At 42.9% G+C, this 18,371-nt stretch overlaps 1 protein-coding gene across 4 annotated transcripts in view; it reads right to left on the reverse strand.

The window, feature by feature from the left end:
* LOC147603050 (uncharacterized) overlaps positions 1 to 15,425 on the reverse strand; it is a 65,185-nt gene extending 49,760 nt beyond the window's left edge. The window contains exons 1-3 of one of the 4 annotated variants that reach the window (XM_086797005.1): positions 15,201 to 15,398; positions 1,898 to 1,964; positions 1,018 to 1,379 (exon numbers count right to left, since the gene is read on the reverse strand). In XM_086797005.1, coding sequence (XP_086653131.1) covers positions 1,018 to 1,300 — 283 coding nt within the window. In that variant the 5' untranslated portion in view covers positions 1,301 to 1,379; positions 1,898 to 1,964; positions 15,201 to 15,398. Of the gene's footprint in view, positions 1 to 1,017; positions 1,380 to 1,897; positions 1,965 to 9,950; positions 10,081 to 15,200 lie in introns of all 4 variants that reach the window. The other 3 variants (XM_086797004.1, XR_015265661.1, XM_086797006.1) reach the window with 3 other exon arrangements.
* Positions 15,426 to 18,371: the final 2,946 nt, after the last annotated feature.

Consider the following 18,371-nt stretch of genomic DNA (forward strand, 5'->3'; position numbering starts at 1 on the left):
ATCTCTGCTGCGTACTCTGACAAATACAGCTTTCTTTCTTTCTTTCTTTCTTTCTTTCTTTCTCTCTGTGCACATGCACAACATGGATATCTTCCATCCTCCATAGCTGCGGCTTCTGTGCTAACCCTAATACCAATAACAAGTACCGTTATCTTTGTCAAGGTTTAAAGGAAGGCCAAGTAAATGTGCTCCAATTAAATCAAAATCGTACTATCCCACATAAATTATGTGTTGGAGATCCATACCTACCCACTTGAGAGGAAATCCATACCAACCAAACAAACCATGACCAATAAAATTGTGTACTCAAGAGGAGTAGCTTTCATCCTTGATATATTCTGCTCCAATTCCATCTGACTTGTGCTTGGCATTTGCAAGGCCCCCGCTGTAAGGAGAAGCCATAATTAAGGAGCAAGGCATGGAATTTCTAAAACACACACTGGACATGTGACATGTGATGTGTTAGCTAATAGACACCTTTTAAGTCTCACACAATGATGGGCAAGCTATATGCAGTATGGCCAACATTGTCATAGTGATTCTTGAACATATGACTGGTTGGAGCCAGGAGCCCTTGCGTGCCCAGCCACCCAAGACTTATGCAGATTAAGCCACTCCAACTGGCCTCCATGATGCACACCAGCAACTTCCTTCAGCATGCACATAGGGACTACTAGAATCATGGGGTAGTGAAGAAGAGAGAGAGAGAGAGAGAGAGAGAGAAACCAAAGAAAAAAGAAAAAGAAAAACAAAGCTGTTTCTTTCAAAAAGAGTTCTTGCACAACCCTTGGATTTACGACCAAGTCACGTGAATGACAAATATCATGCTCAGTCCGCATTCTCAGCTCACACCATAATCCTTCAATTTTCTCTTGATTATAAGAAACCTTAATACCACAAGGCAACACCCACGTTTGGCAGGCCAGCACACTCAGACATGCCTTACCTCATGAAGAAGACTCATAAATCTTACCTAAAATACATGATCTATAAGAGAGGACAAAAGAATTACCATACCCCCAACATCAAGGCAGATCCGACACTGTGGCTGGTCAACAGCAGGATCACTTTCAGCATCTTTGCCACCTTGGCGGTGTAACAAGATTTCCAACAGTGGGATGCGAGCGTTTGAATGAGATCTGTCCCCATCAAAGGAGGTGGATTCTCCTCCCCCATCAGTGCTCTCTTCTCCCTGAGACCTTGAGAGGAAAGGTTCACTATCAGCCTCGCCTGCCACTGCATCTGGGTTCTCTTCTGGGTCATCGCATTTTAAAGTCATCTTATCTCCACGTGGCCTCATACAGCTGCCACTATCAGCAGTACAATCATGGGGAGAGATTCATAAAATCTGAAAGTGGCCTTTCAACTGCATGCGATACCTACGAATGTAACACCAAAAGGGAGTTAGATCTTTCAGTAAACTAATCTTCACTAGACTGTGGTAGACATCAAATGCATCTGTAACACGGTTAGAGAGAGCATGTGTAACTAGGATGCTCTTTCTGCTATTCATGATGATTCATGGCTGAATGTTGGCTGCTGATCATGTGCCTCTCTTGCTCCTATGCCAACAGCATTCTGCCTCATAAATGGTACATCCCATTCCTTTGCTAGAGCACCCTTTACTCATGGTCACAAGGCACATATTGGGGCATATAAAACCTCCCTTCTAGTAGCCCTGGCCCATGGTATGGTCACATGCATCAAGGAGATTTAGCAGCCGCTTCCCCAAATTCGCTCTCCTTTTCCACATGAATCAATTTATGTGATATAATCAGGCAACAAGAACGAGTTTTAGAGCAACAAAACATTTACAGAGTACTGAATTATTTCAGAACACAAACAAAACCTCTCAGCAAGCAGGAGTTGACTGACTTTTATATATATATATATATACCTAGATGAATCCAAGAACATGCCCAAATTTCTTTTTCTGCAAAACTATTCTGCCTCATGTAACGCACCTGGGACAAAGGGGGTTCTCTCTCTCTCTCTCTCCACTATGTCCACATTAATGTTGAAATTAAAGCTCCAAGGGTGAAAGCGAGTGTGTGTGTGTGTGTGTGTGTGCACGCGCTCGCGCACCTTGTGAGTGAACCAAGAGGAGTGCTAGTTGTATGGTTTGTAGGAAAAAATGGTGATTGGTCATTAGCATTGTAGAAGTGTGTGATTGGTGGAAACCTTCTAGAGCTAGGAAAGGATGAGGCTATTCGGCCTATAAAAACATTGTACTTGGCATTGGTTGAATATGAGAAAAGCTTTTGTTTTTGGGATCTTCAACATTCATTGTCCATAGGGTTCTACATGTAGAGATAGCTAGTGTTCACAGTGACTGTCTTCCATGATGAAAGTGAAAGAGAATTGTATGCTCTAATACCAATGTAATTCCACCAGTCGGTGTGGAGTGTTTGGTTGAACACAATGCTAATCAATACATTTAAATACACTAAGATTTAATATTTCTCTAGCTTTTTGAAGCAATTGGCCTCCTTATGCCCCATTCTCTTGCAGTACCTGCACTGAATCTTCTTGTTGGTCCTCCACTTCTGTTCTCCTACAAAAGCTTTGTCATAGTCCACACTGCAACTTGCTTCACTTTCCTTGTTTCTTCTGTCTTTTTCAAGCAACAAGGCTACCATATCTTCGAATGATGTTGAGGCATGGCTAGCAGTGGTGACGGGACAGGCAAAGACAAGAGGTGACACGAGCGCAATGATGAGGGAGGCGGGCACAGCGACGAAGGCAGGAGGAAAATGGCAAGCGGCAATGAAGGCAAGAGGAGAATCCCTAGCGATGTGGTCGCCGAGAAAAACCATCGACGAAGGAGTAAAAATCACCGCTGCCAAGGTAAGCCCAAAAGGAGGGCAGCTCAACCGACCCCTTGTCCACCCCAGCCAGCTAAGCGGCAAAGCTCAGCTTAGTCCAGCTAGCACCCTATCATGGGCTCCGCCAGGTCGGGTGGCGAAAACCGGCGGCAGAGGCAGAGACTTTGCAAAACAGAAGACGTAGGGAGGTGGCCGAAATAGGCACCGGGCTCTGATACCACTTCTTGGCGATAGCAGTTGCGTGTCTATGGAGGCCTCTTCCACGTCTCAGAGGGAGAGAGAGAGAGAGAGAGAGAGAGATACAAAGAGACCATAGCAAGAGAAAGGGAGAGAGAATGTTGCATGACTCAAAAGCTTATTTGATTGATGAGTACAATGCCTTTTTATAAATGGAGTACCTTATCTTTTGACTCAACACAATCACATACACACACACACACACACACACACACACACACACACACACACACACGCGCGCATATGTGTTGCCACACATGGCACACTTATCTTATCTCCTCATAAGAGGTGATTCACACGCATACACACACAATAACACATAGAAGGATTGTATCACATGGATGAAGCTCCGAATATCCCAACAAAAATTGGGGTTTTCAACCAAAAGACCAGAAATCACCAATCGATGTTCCAATCATTGTATTTCTTGCATAATTGTGCTTAATGATGTACTCAAGGGATGACCAAGCCAAGTGAAAGAGCCGACATCCACCCAATGTGTGCTTAGACTAGCCTAGATAAGGTTAGACAATAAGTGGACGCCTAGTTAGTTATTAGGTGTAGACACCCAAACTTATAACTCCCCTGTATATAAGTGAATTTCTCTTATGAGAAAGGGACATTCCCTTGGGTGTTGATTGAGAGTATTCTCTTACTCCTTGTGCTCTAGCTCTCTACCCTATCCTCTTGCCCTTTTGGTAGTGCTTGTGCGTTAGTGAGGGTGTGTGAGTGAGAAAGAAAGAAAGTCATATTAACGTCTACGGAAGACCCCAAGGGCCAATGAGACCAAAAGTAATACAATGGTACCATGGATATACTGAGCCATGGAAAACTAAAAGAAAAAGTAAAATGAACACATCTGACAATAACTGTGATCAACAGATGATCCTGCGTAGAGTGAGATATGCTGTGATCAACTAATGACGATACCCGCCTCGACTAGAACCGATCTGATGGTAGAGTGAATGTCAGGCCTCTGTGATGGGAGTGTGTCATGTCGTCGGAGAACCTCACGAATATGTCTCTATGTGATGGAGGGTCCTGATGCATATTAACGTTTATGGAAGGCACCAAGGTCCTATGAGACCAAAAGTAATACAATGGTACCATGGATATATTGAGCCATGGAAAACTGAAAGAAAAAGTAAAATGAAAACATCTAACAATACATGTGATCAACAGATGATCTTGTGTAGAGTGAGATATGCTGTGATCAGCTAATGACGATACCCGCTGTCACCAGCCTGGACATTTCCCAGTCTGAAAGGGGTCTGGTGGACTCCAGGATATTTAAATATTTGAAAAGTACAAGCTTTGGGAATGGGGGATTATCCTAGAATACAAAGGACCACACTCCTAAAATTTAGGAGAGTTGCTATTTTTGGCCCGACTCCGATGGAAATTCTGTTTGCGTCATTACATCTGGAATTGAGCAGATACCAAGAGTTGGCAAAGTGCCTATGACAGAATGTCTACCAGTTGGGATATTTTTAGAGATAATGTTTATGGAAGGACCCATCTCTTAGATTGGGACATGTGGCAAGGAGGTGAACCAAAGTGAGACAAGTGGCCTGACATTTGTTAGAAAGTGGATCAAAGTGAGACAAGTGGCCTCACACTTGTCACTTCAGCTATTGTGTGGCTCTCCACTGTCATCGTAGCCTTCTCTTGCCATTTTAGCTCATGGGAGGCCCAAATCTATAAATTGGAGCCCTCTCTCTTCATTAATGGAGGCTCTCTTGCTGCACACTAGCCTCTACCACCGTTACAGGCTGCCCTAATGATGGCTACTCTCTTTCTCTCTCTCTTGAAGGCTGCCCATGAAGAATACCGGCTGTTGGGGACTGTTTTGGAGGCTTCCATCGCGAAGAAATACTGAAGGCAAGGGTATTTAATCATTTATTATGATTTCTAGCCATTGTACTTGTTGCACCAGCATTTGTACTTGCTGTACTTACTGTACCAGCCATCGTACCGATTGTACCAACCACTGTACCTACTGTACCAACCACCGTACCGGGTAATAAAATACTCAGAGGGGGGGGGGGGGTCGGCCCATTCCGGCCTCTATGCAATGTCACTCGTGCAAGCTCCATTTGCAGCATTTGTGGATGTTTTGTCTAGCTTTATGTTTTATGCAAAGTGATGATGGATATGTGTTAAGACTATGGCCATGTTTAAATGTTTTAATATGCATTGATGGTATCAACAAGTGTGTCAAAGACCCTAGTCCCCCGGGCACCCGCCGCGAGTCACATTGGTATCAGAGCATAGGCTTTCTTGGAAGCGGAGGCTTCCTTCTATCAATAAGGAAGAGAAAAGATCTCAAGTGGGGACCACACTTACCATCATTGCTGTTAAGCATGGCCAGCCGCTTCATAGCTTATGAAGCAAGAGCATGAGCAGTAGACAGCTTGTTGATCTAAGGATTTATGAATTCACAAAATTTATCTTGGAAGTATGGAGTTGGCTTTATGTGCACACGTTTAGCACTCTTTCCATATGGATATTGTGGATTATATTATCAAGCTTACATGCAAGCTATATGGAGATATATCTCACGATATCTTCAGGATATGGTGATGAGATATTTCTTTTGGCTTCATGACCAACCTGGCAAAGAAAAGCTAAGTATACTTTGAGTTTGCAAAGTTAGTGCTTTTGCTATGAAGTGTTTTTGATGTTCACTAACCCTTGTATAGCTATGCAAGGAGAAAGGTGTTATTGTTTGCTTTGAGATGGTTTCAGGGAAACATTGTTTATGGCTCCCTTTAATGGGATGAATTCTTTTCTTGGCTCCCTTTATTGGGATGGATTATATCCATGGAGATTTCTTTCTTGGACGAGATTAATATAGATATTGGGCTTCACAAGCAATTTCTATGGATGAATCTGTCTCAGTTTATAGAGAAGAAATCTTTGGATATCTCATGGATATGATGCTTTTATGGATAAAGTCCACCTCTACTCCAAGGTGCGGAGTATGTGGTAAGAGTTATGGTATACAAGGATTATGGTATACAGGTCTATGGATTCCTGGACTTCTTTTCTAGGGATTTGGATCCATCCTCAAGTTTATGGATTATGTTTATGACTCCCTTTTACTAGGATGGATTATTCTTTATAGCTCCCTTTATTTGGGATGCATTGGACTTATGAAACTCATGGTTTACATACCCTGTGTAGTGTTCTCTTGTCCTACGTGCTCTCTTGAAGATTGTTTCTACCATGTGTGGGTGGAACAATAGAGAGCAGATGGAAGGGAACATGGGCACTTCAAAGGGTAGTAACAAGCACAACATACCCTGTGTAGTGTTCTCTTGTCCTACGTGCTCTCTTGAAGATTGTTTCTACCATGTGTGGGTGGAACAATAGAGAGCAGATGGAAGGGAACATGGGCACTTGAGAGGGTTGTGTGAGTTGGTGGCCGAAATGTCTATAAACTATGTGTAGCAGAAATGCTTATGGAACACCAGGTTATCTATGCCTGCGAGTGATTGTTTTATCTTGTTACTTGAGCCCACCTCTCATCCAAGGTGTGTGGTCAGAGTACCAACACGGAGTGCAAGTGGTAAAGTGGACATGACGGGACTTATGTCTATGGCAACGGTCATGTGGACTGATCTCGCCCATTTACTTGGGACATGGTTTATAATATCTGGACTTATGGGACTGATTTGTCTCGCCCATTTACTTGGGACATGATTATGATATCTGGACTTATGGGACTGTTTTTTGTCTCGCCCATTTATCTTGGGACATGATTTTGATATTGGTATTATGGAGACTTATTTAGTCTCGCCCATTTCTTTGGGACATGGATTCTTCAATTATATTGGATTTTTGAGACTGTCTCGTCTCGCCGACTCGATGGAACATGATTATATCTTGAATATATGGCTTAAAGCTTAAAGCTACGGACAACTTTTAAGAAGCTGGGAAGGATGTCACCACCCTGGACATTTCCCAGTCTGAAAGGGGTCTAGTGGACTCCAGGATATTTAAATATTTGGAAAGTACAAGCTTTGGGAATGGGGGATTATCCTAGAATACAAAGGACCACACTCCTAAAATATAGGAGAGTTGCTATTTTTGGCCCGACTCCGATGGAAATTCTGTTCACGTCATTACATCTGGAATTGAGCAGATACCAAGAGTTGGCAAAGTGCCTATGACAGAATGTCTACCAGTTGGGATATTTTTAGAGATAAAGTTTATGGAAGGACCCATCTCTTAGATTGGGACATGTGGCAAGGAGGTGGACCAAAGTGAGACAAGTGGCCTGACATTTGTTAGAAAGTGGATCAAAGTGAGACAAGTGGCCTCACACTTGTCACTTCAGCTATTGTGTGGCTCTCCACTGTCATCGTAGCCTTCTCTTGCCATTTTAGCTCATGGGAGGCCCAAATCTATAAATTGGAGCCCTCTCTCTTCATTAATGGAGGCTCTCTTGCTGCACACTAGTCTCTACCACCGTTACAGGCTGCCCTAATGATGGCTACTCTCTTTCTCTCTCTCTTGAAGGCTGCCCATGAAGAATACCGACTGTTGGGGACTGTTTTGGAGGCTTCCATCGCGAAGAAATACTGAAGGCAAGGGTATTTAATCATTTATTATGATTTCTAGCCATTGTACTTGTTGCACTAGCATTTGTACTTGCTGTACCTGCTGTACCAACCATCGTACCGACTGTACCAACCACTGTACCTGCTGTACCAGCCACCATACCGGCTGTACCAACCATTGTACCTACTGTACTAGTCATTGTACCTACTGTACCAGCATTTGTACTTGTTGTACCTGTTGTACCAACCACCGTACCAGTTGTACCAACTACTGTACCTGCTGTACCAGCCACTGTACTTGCTGTACCAACCATTGTACCTGCTGTACCGGCTGAATGGAGAGTTGTACTTGCTATACCAACTCTATTGCATGAAGACCCGTGGTTTTTGGGGAAGAATCAGTACCCACACGGAGGTATAGGGATTATATTGCTGGCTCGGCATTTCTACAGCCTATGTTCCGGCTTGGTAGCCTCGTGTTGGGCTGTGTTATGGCATTTGTATATGGATAATCCGGCATCTCCCGTGGGGAGAGTAAGGCCCTCAAAGCTTGTACATGATATTATTCTCCTTGGGTAATAAAATACTCCAAGGAGGGGGGGGTCGGCCCATTCCGGCCTCTATGCAGTGTCACTCGTGCAAGCTCCATTTGCAGCATTTGTGGATGTTTTGTCCGGCTTTATGTTTTATGCAAAGTGATGATGGATATGTGTTAAGACTGTGGCCATGTTTAAATGTTTTAATATGCATTGATGGTATCAACAAGTGTGTCAAAGACCCTAGTCCCCCGGGCACCCGGCGCGAGTCACACCCGCGTGTGTAGAGTGAGATATGCTGTGATCAGCTAATGACGATACCCGCGTCGGCTAGAACCGATCTAATGGTAGAGTGAATGTTAGGCCTCTGTGATGGGAGCGTATCATGTCGCCAGAGAACCTCACGAATCTGTCTCTATGTGGTGGAGGGGCCTGATGCTTTGGGTCAGGGACCTCTCGCTCGGAGAATGGATCGAGACAACCCTAGCTCCAACAAGACACCTCACATAGAGCCATCACAGATTTCTTTGTGGTACACACATCCACATCAGAATCCACCGCCCACAACAGCTTCTCTACTACGACATCAGAGCCCACCACCCGTACCCACACTCCAGCTCCACGCCCCAGAGGAGTTCTTAGCGAGAGAGCTCTTTGCGTGGTGGAGCATGGTCTTGCAACAGTTGGGAATCCCAAGCTCTATATGGATGTAACACGCAGAAGCTCTGGGAGTCTTCTTTCAGCCCTAAACACCATCTAGAACATGCTGATGCAAAAACGCAAACAGAAGGGAGAGTAGAGAGAGAGAGAGAGACAGCTGGAAAATTCAGTATATTCATATGGTACAAAAAGCTACCCTAAGTCTACAGCCATAGGCTGCCTTCTTGAAAAGGTGGAATACACCAAAACAATCCTATACTAAGGACCCACTCCCTAGTGGAGTGAATGAACATAACAATGAGCACTATGCCTATTTATAGGCCCTTGGACAAAAGGAGAACTGGCCGACCAGCAATCGGCCAGCCGACTGGACAAAATCTCATAAAGCTTGATGCACCTGCAACCACCTCTCATCTTGTTCAGCCGACAGTACCCTCCTTGCAGCCGACAGGATCCAAGTCCTTCTCCAAGTCCACACTAGCCAAAACAGCACTTTATGCTCCAACTTCTGGTTCTTATCATCTTTTTCTGGCTACCTTCTGGACTAGCATCAAGATATGTCCATGGGCAAACATGCACATGACAATGGACAACTCTTCTGGTGACAACAAGAGGCGGGTCTTCTTAAGTGCTAGCTAGCCTTGTGCGGTTTTGCCTCTTCTACGAGATGGCAGGTACGCAATCAAGTTCCCAACGACATGTGAAAGTGAGCTCTTTGTGGAGTGTTTGGTTGAATACAATGCTAATCAATATACTAAGATTTAATGGATAATAAGCACAATACAAAATGTAATTTGCTAAATTGACAAGATGCACAATGAGCCGAAACACGGCCTGCTCGTAAATAATATTTATTGATCTTGGGAGAATCAAGTACATAGTGTCATGGGCATTTCTGACCAGATTTCCATACCAATGTATATAAATACAGTATTGCAAACAATATGGTTGTTGGTGAAGATCTTCAACTCACACTATCCTCTCAAGTGTCTATGTTCCCTACCATCTACTCTCTATTGTTCTACCCACACATCATAGAAACAATCTTCAAGAGAACACTACAGAGGATATGTGAACACGAAGTCTTGCTCCTCCCCTTGATTCCATAATTGGTCATTAAAGCTTACCAATTGCAAGTAGAGTCGATGTCAATGGAAGCCTCTGGAATGCTGAAATCTTTAATTTGTCGCGATCCTTTGTGACAAAAGTCTTCAAGTGGATACATGTAACCCTGGGCAAGCTTCCCCTATGATTCAACTAGAGAAAGGAAGACTAAAATTAGGGTTTTCAGCCAAAAGACCAAAAATTAAAGCAAATATAAGTGTTGTTTTGCTGAATTTGAGCCATTGGGAGTGTGTAGAAGAGTGAATATGATCTGGAAACACTTTGCTTTTCTCGCTGAATCTTCAAACTTGAAGAAGGCTCTGATACCAATATCACATGCGGAAGCTCTAGGAGTCTTCTTTCAGTCCTAAACACCATCCTAGAACAACCTCATGCAAAACGCAGCAAGAGAGATGGAGAGATGAGAGAGATATAGCTGAGTTTCAATATATTCTTTAGTACAAAAAGGAAGTACATCATGGCTAGCCTTTGCACTGAAAACCCTGCCCGCTCTCCAAATGTGATGAAGATCTATATATCTGTTCCATCCTATCTCCTAGCCCTTCATGCCCTATCCCTAAACACTTTCTTTGGTCTTCTTTTCCTGAGTATTGACTCACTCCACCCCTTGGAGGATCACCCTCCCTAGGAACCGTTGCCTGAAAGCCTTTCCTAGTGTCATTTGGGACACCCAACTCCCAGGGCTGCCATTCCCCTCGGGCCTTGTGGAACACCACCAACCAACCTCCTGGGAACTTCTTCCATGTCTTGTGTTCCTTTCCTTAAGGCTTAGACTGTGCACCTTCATCTAGGACTGAATCAATGTTTAGCCTTGCTGACATAGTCACATGGAACGTCGTTCCCGAATGTGTGGAACGTGGGAATGCGACTTAGCACATATGGGGAGCGTGGGAAAGTCGTAGAACGTGTGAGGCGGCTGGTCACACAACTCACGTTTCGGGAACAGATGGAATGTGTTCTGGGAACGGATGTATGTGGGGAGCGTGGAATGGAACGGAATGGCATAACCTCTCATTCCTATAGCTATGAAGTTAGAGAATGTTCACATTTTTTATCTTCCAATCTCTCTCTCTCTCTCTCTACTAGCTCGCTCTACTCTTTAGAGTTTAGACTCTCTCTCTCTCTCTCTCTCTCTCTCTCTCTCTCTCTCATGATGATCTGTTGTTTTTGGAGTCCAAACGTCCCCGTTCCCCATTCCGAAATCGAGCCTCATTCGCGTTCCCGTTCCACATTCCATGTGACTGTTGTTGAAACAATGTTGCCTAGTCCCCACACCACCAAAAGATCAAGACACAAGCGATGCTTTCATCCATGCGCGATGTAGTAAGCGTGGGTGAGACATGGGCAGCAACAATATCTCAAAATCAACGTGAAGCTCTGATACCAATGTCACATGCGGAAGCTCTGGGAGTCTTCTTCAACCCTAAACATCATCCTAGCACAACCTGATGCAAAACGCAAGCAAGAGAGATGGAGAGAAGAGAGAGAGGGAGAGAGCTGAGTTTCAGTATATTCATAGTATACAAAAAGGATACATTCAAGGTAAGCCCTTGGCTGCCCCTCAAAAGGTGGTAAACACCTAGTCTAATTCTAACTACTCCCTAAAGGAGTGAGTGAGACAAACAATGAGCCAATTGTGCCTTATATAGCCTTGGAAGTCCCTATGGACTAGCTGACCTACTGTCGGCCAGGTCCTGCCCTTTTGCTGCAGCCAACAGAAGTATGGTCCTTTCATGCGCTGGCCGACAGCCACCTAGTCTCTCCACAAGCCTTCCCTACCCATAGAAGCAATACAAGCTCCTGATTCTGGTTCCAAAACTGGTTCTTTGTCTATTGCCCTTCAAGGATCAGCCCTAGGAATAAGCATGCACGTGTCTTGCACATAACACTAGCAAGCTTGGATATGACATAGGGAAGGAAGAAAAGCAGAAAACACAACCATAAGGCCTCCTTCAAGAGGGCGTCAACCTCTAGAGAGGGGAGAAGAGAGAGATGATGAGATCTCCACCTTAGGTGTCAGGCAAAGAGGGAAAGTGAGTTGGGGTCTACGCTAGGAATGATACACGGCTGGTTGCTCTCTTTGAACAAAGGGGATAAGGTCACGATACTGGGCATTGAGTTTTGTCCAACTCAGGACATCAGTGTGTGCAAACACAAGGCTCATCATAATTTATAAGCGAGTTTTGGTCACCAAAAACTTAATAAAGTGTGTACACACTCACTTGTAAATTAATACTAGATCCTAAGTCTCAACTTTGACCAATACTTACCATCTGTCACATGCCACATAACCATGTCATGTGACAGTTTAATACGTATGCTTCACGGGTGGGCGTCCTCTTACTCGGAACTACACATTTGCAAATTCAATTTGCATGCGAGTATATGCAATGCAACATTGGTGTGGACAATCCCCGTTCATGAGACTATACCAAAATAGACGTGTTCCACGCAAGTACATGTGGTACCAACCCAAGTGAAACACCAATCCTCCACGCATTTCCGGGCACGTACACACACATAAGTCCCAACAGAAAGCCGAATCCACAGTATCACATGACTGGCATCAATCCCTTGCATAACAGCCATGGATGCCAATACAACGTATACACATAATGAGAAAGCAAGGGTGGACCATTTGGGTGGCCAAATGGTGACATGCGGCATCCTACAAAGTATCCTCCCCACCATGAAGGAAAACACCCAATCCAATCTCACCAAGATGCCAATTGCCCCGAGCAATGTGCAATCGCTTCTAAGCGTCCTCACCGCGTTAGCACTAAAATGTGCACGGAAAACTACCAATTGCTCCTCTGACCAATCATCTCTAGTCCACACCTCCATTTATTGGAATCTCCTTGCCCTTCTGATGCTAGACTTTTGGTTGGGTTCCAGACCTGAAACTCTCTTGCCTCTCGAGAATCGTAGCCATACAAACCAAGTCGATGCCCATGCATATGAACATCTACATACAAGGACAATATTGTACCATCCACAAAATGCTCTACCTACTCAAACTGTCAAACGGTACCACTTGCAGCTTCCTAAAGCAGGCCAGGTAGGCTTGCCCTACTTTTCAGAAGTTCTCCCATTGCTTCTTCAAACCACAAGCATAATCCTCGAGAATAAACTCCTTCAAGACAGCCTTAAAGCAATCTTCCCAACAGGTTACACATAGCATGGTGCCTCATCTCACCACAAGAGAGTGGCACCTGTCAATGCCGTGCAAACAACGTGAAGCCAAAAAACATCAGAACTGCCTACAGCAGCACAAGTAGCAGTCATCTGACAGGTCCAATCAGTAACAACCTCACCATCCATCTTCCAATTGAACTTGGGAGGCTGAAGTAACTCAAACGTCGAGTTCATTCCTCACATGCATGAAGGAAGAACTCAGTAATCCAATAGTGAAGGAGAGCGAGAACTGCGCAGAGAAACTGATGGAGATGGACTATATGAAAGAGATGGTCAGTGATGCAAACAGTATTTCTCATGCCGACTAGCAATGACGGCTGCTGGACCAAGAGCAAAGCTCGTCTGATTGCTCCATGAGCAATACAAGCGAACAACAACCCCAGAGTGGCCTTGCTGCCAAACAGTCATTAAGTAGAGAGGTATGTGAATAAGTTAGTAAACATAAAATATACTATATGTTGTTCTAAATCATCCTCCTCCAGTGAAAAAAGCAAGCGTAGAAGTCATATCTGGAGCAGGTGTTCTCGGAGCCATGCCCCTGCCTCAGAGGTCCTCCCATAGGAATGCCATCTGTGCTTCCAGACGCCTCTCACGTACCTCTTGGCGCTCGAGTTGTTCTGTCACCATGCGGGAAAAAACCCACACTTGTGCATGCATGATGCTAGGGGCTCTACCCGACACATGCAACGCACACGAGTGCCAAAATTAAAAAATTTGTGAATTCCGTAGGTTGGCCTTAAGCTCTCAAGCTAAACTAGCAGTGGTGTCCATCTGTAGAGTATCCATGTATCCTCGCCCTTTGTGGTATACCCTGTTTGCACTCTGGAACCACCCATGTGCAAGTGTTTTTAACGGAGCAGTAGATAGAATCTATGGGGAATAATATTTATAGTGTTATGATTTATTCAACCACAATTCACTTAAATCATCAGTTAACCAATGCAACAGGTAGACAGTGATGCACAATTGGCGCTATCGATCTCACTTTTTATGCAACATGACACATTTAGCACACATAATAGAGCATACAATCATTTACTGTACTCTTTGAGGATGGGTATTCTCTTGTTGATGTGCACAACCAGCCCAAATCATTTACTGTACTCTTTGAGGATGGGTATTCTCTTGTTGATGTGCACAACCAGCCCAGCTTGCTCCACCTTGCCCCGTTCGGTTACGCGCAGGTGCCTGGGCCCATCACGTGGAGGTGTGTCATAGCTTGCATCATATATTGGAATAGACATTGCATACTTTTAACACCTGTGATGGATTGATTTTCAATAAGATGAGTCGGGCAGTTTGGGCAGCCAGGCAGTGCAGGAGTGACCGACAGTGTGAAGTTGGGGTGCTAAGGTTTGGGCCGACTTAATGAAGTTGGTTTTTTAAAAAAATTTAGTCTGAAGAGAAATGCTTGGATTCAGGAGAAGACATTTCACTTTTATGGAGCGCATTTGTCAGGAGCGAAATTTTGAGCTTAGCTATGGCATCTAATAGTAGCGCGTTGGGCTGAGATCAGGGATCGCATCTTTGGCAACATTGTGTACTTGAAAGTCGGTTGTAAACATTTTCTTTGTACATGATACAAACATTAGGATTTAGGGTTAGAGATCAAATTTGGGGTAAACCAAAATTATGTGTAGCATTCCCACATTATATATGACTGGTTTTCTAAGACTTGAGCCTTCCTTTTGTGCTCCTTCCACCCCAAATCTGAGGCCTGGCTGCATAAATCTGAAGATACATAGTTCATGACAGGAATTGATCAAGAAGGAATACATCTACTTGGGGTATGGGTTTGTGACTGGGAAGGGGAAGCTATAATAATTGTACCGCCTTCTGGTAGGAGACCAAGCCGCCTACTCAAATTGCTACTACAGAAGGATCTACTCAAAGAAGTGGAAGGAAAGGAATACACCTACGTATTCATTTGAGTTTTGCAAAAGATAATACTTGTAGATGAGCTCTTTTCGTATTCTCGTAAAAGCACACGTTACTCATCACTCAATTACTCATGTGAACAAAGCAGAGAAAATTTCAGAATAAGCTGGGGAAAAAACCTGGGAAATGTGAAGGGAAAAACAGAGTGTGAAGTGTGCAGAGAACCGTCCCTAGATCCGACCTTTCGCAGCGATGCACTTGTGAGGAGCACCTGAAATGTGGGCGCTACTCTCTGACAGTCAAAAGGCGGGCTCAAAAATCGAAAGAAAAAAAAGGCCGAGTAGCAGGCCCAAGCCCACCCAAATGGGGGCGAATTGCAGAGATGGGTACCTACTACCGTGATTAGAGAGAGAGATACCGAGAGAGAGGCCTGAAATTGTCAACATCTTGAAAGATCCAACGGTTGTCTTATTTTTTGTTTTTGTTTTTTTTACTATTCTTTTGAATGGTAGTACGTCAATAACGTTTATCTTTTATTCATTTTAAGCCATAAAAATCGCTATTTTGAGTATTCTTTGGAAGCCTTTCTAAAGCAGCATTGAAGTCGAGCATGAAGGTGCATTTTGGACTGCCTTTTTGTGGAGCTATCCAGCACAACGCTCGAACGTCTCTAGCCACGTCACCACGGCCCCCATCGCACCATGTGCAGGGGCCTTGAACAAGAGCACAAAACAATAGCCAGCTACCGATCTCATGTCAGTGCAACCATTGGAATGGCGTTCGAGAGTCCCCCAAGTTGTGGCGTTAAATCTCCCATGTGCAAGAGATGGCACTTGTGTGTGTGGGTGATAACATATGTACTTTCTACTTTCAAGCCAAGATCAAAATAACCCAAAAAAAAAAAACAATCCTCAACTCACAAGGTGTAGGCTATAGACCAACCATGGGTAGGCTATCAATAGATAAGCCCTTCTAAGGGATAAGAACGATATATATTTATTAAGGTAAAATTGAACTCAATATAACGTAAGGTAAAACTCAACTTGACGTACAGTAGACTACAATCAATTGGATACCACCATAAAGTTGAGCAATATTACTGCATCATAAATTTGAGCAATTCTTTAAGGGCTAAATAGCATGGAAGTGCATACACTTCATCAACCTCATCCTATCATCAACCGATAGCCATATCAAAGCAATAGCCAACTCACGGAATTTTCACCTTGAAACGTTACATCAATAGAACTTCAAGAGAAACACAATCAATCAAAAGACAAAAAGAAAATACCATAAAGAAAATTCTTTTCTTCTTTCTTTAGATCTCCATTTTGCTCCTCCTCCACGACTCTCTCTCTCTCTCTCTCTCTATATATATATATATATATTTTTAAAAAAAAGTTAATTAAAATATATATATATACTAATATTCTATTCAATAAAAATATTTGCATATACAAAAAACTTTTTTAAATACTCTCTTGAATTCTTTAAGGTAACAACTAAAAATATTATATTCAATAAAAATATTTGCATATACAAAAAACTTTTTTAAATACTCTCACGAATTCTTTAAGGTAACAACTAAATAAGAATATAATAAATAATAGATAGGCTTAACCCTCATAAGTATTATATATTATGTGTGTGTGTGTGTGTGTGTGTGTGTGTGCTCTTACATTATATGTGTGTACTTTTTTGTATAATCCATAAAAACTATATTTTCTTATGTGCTAATATACTTTATACATTTATCTATATTTTATAATATATTATATATTCTTAATACCTATAAACGCATATGATCTAAAATTTATATTATACTAATACAAATTTTAATAACATTAACTTACCTAATATTATATTCTTAATACCAATAAACATATATGATCTAAATTTTATATTTAATAACATTAACTTACCTTATTTATAGAACTCTCTCTCTCTCTCTCTCTCTCTCTCTCTCTCTCTCTCTCTCTCTCTCTCTCTCTCTCTCTCTCTCTCTCTCTCTGTGTGTGTTAAACTGCTTCATAGGTTAATATGGTTTCACCTACCCGACCTACCGTAAGCGCTTTACCATCTTACTCGTGCGCAAACAGGCACTTATCTTTTGTAAAGTGCAAAAAACCTCAAAAACCAAGCTAAACCAACTCTCGAATTAGAAGAGGTGAGCCCACAATTGTGAAAAAAGACGTCAGTGAGCCTAAAGATGTGAGCTTGGAGGCATGAGTCGTGAGCCTAGACACGTGAGCCATGGGTCTGGACACGTGAGCCATGAGTCTGGAGGTGTGAGTCAACATACATGAGTCAACTAGACGTGAGTCTAGAGGTATGTATACCTAATATTATACCAATCAATTATTCAAGGACTTGTACAAGGACATACCTACTTATGCCCTTTAAGGATTTGCTTATTATACAATCTGTATCAGCTGCAACTCCAAGGAAAATTCTTACCCTTTATAATAATTGGGACATTAAAGTACAATTATTACCCACATAGTTGCACACCAATCCTAGTCTTGTTTCATAAAAGTGTGTACCTAGGTAGGCCTATTTCAAAAAAATGAAACCCATGAGCCTAGTTCATGAAAATAAGATGTGACCCTATAGACGTGAGTCTACAAGCATGAGCCTATATCCATGACCCTATAGATGTGAGTCTAGAGGCATGAGCGTACAGGCATGAGTCCGCTAAGCGGGATGTGAGTCTAGCTTACCCTCATAAGCCTATTTCATGTGAGTCTAGCTTAGCCTATTTCATTTTTTCTTTAAAAGGCATAAGCCTATAAGCTGAGCTTGCATATGTGTGAGCCTAAAGACATGGTCTATATGTATGAATCCAGCCCAAAAGACGTTAAGCCTACCAAAAAAAAAGGAGTTCAAAAAGTTTAAAAAAAAACTCAAAACAATGTGTAGCACATACATGTCAGAAATCAATTTCAGACCTGCCTTCAAGTAGCACACTAGAGACTATTTTATCAAAGGGTTTCACCTTGATATTGACTCGATCCATACGAATTATCAAAGGGTTTCACCTTGATATTGACTCGATCCATACGAATTATTAAAAATGATAATACAATTGACCATAGTGTATCAAACCACACTTCCTCAAATCCACCCAACCTTTGATCCTAGCAACTCAATAGAGTACTCCCCTATTAAGAAGGCAAAACTCCTCCGGATCCATCTTAATTGAGGAGCTTTAGGAAGAATGAGCCAAGTAAATGCAGACATGAGTGGAGGAATAGTGGAACACCTGGAAATAGGAGTTACCACACGGTCCTCTAAGCCCTAGATTCACCAATTGGTGCTTTATAAACAACTTCATGAAAAGCACATTAAAC

Source organism: Cibotium barometz, chromosome 65, assembly GCF_041138505.1.
Source record: "Cibotium barometz isolate CiBa-2024 chromosome 65, ASM4113850v1, whole genome shotgun sequence".
NCBI lineage: Eukaryota > Viridiplantae > Streptophyta > Polypodiopsida > Cyatheales > Cibotiaceae > Cibotium > Cibotium barometz.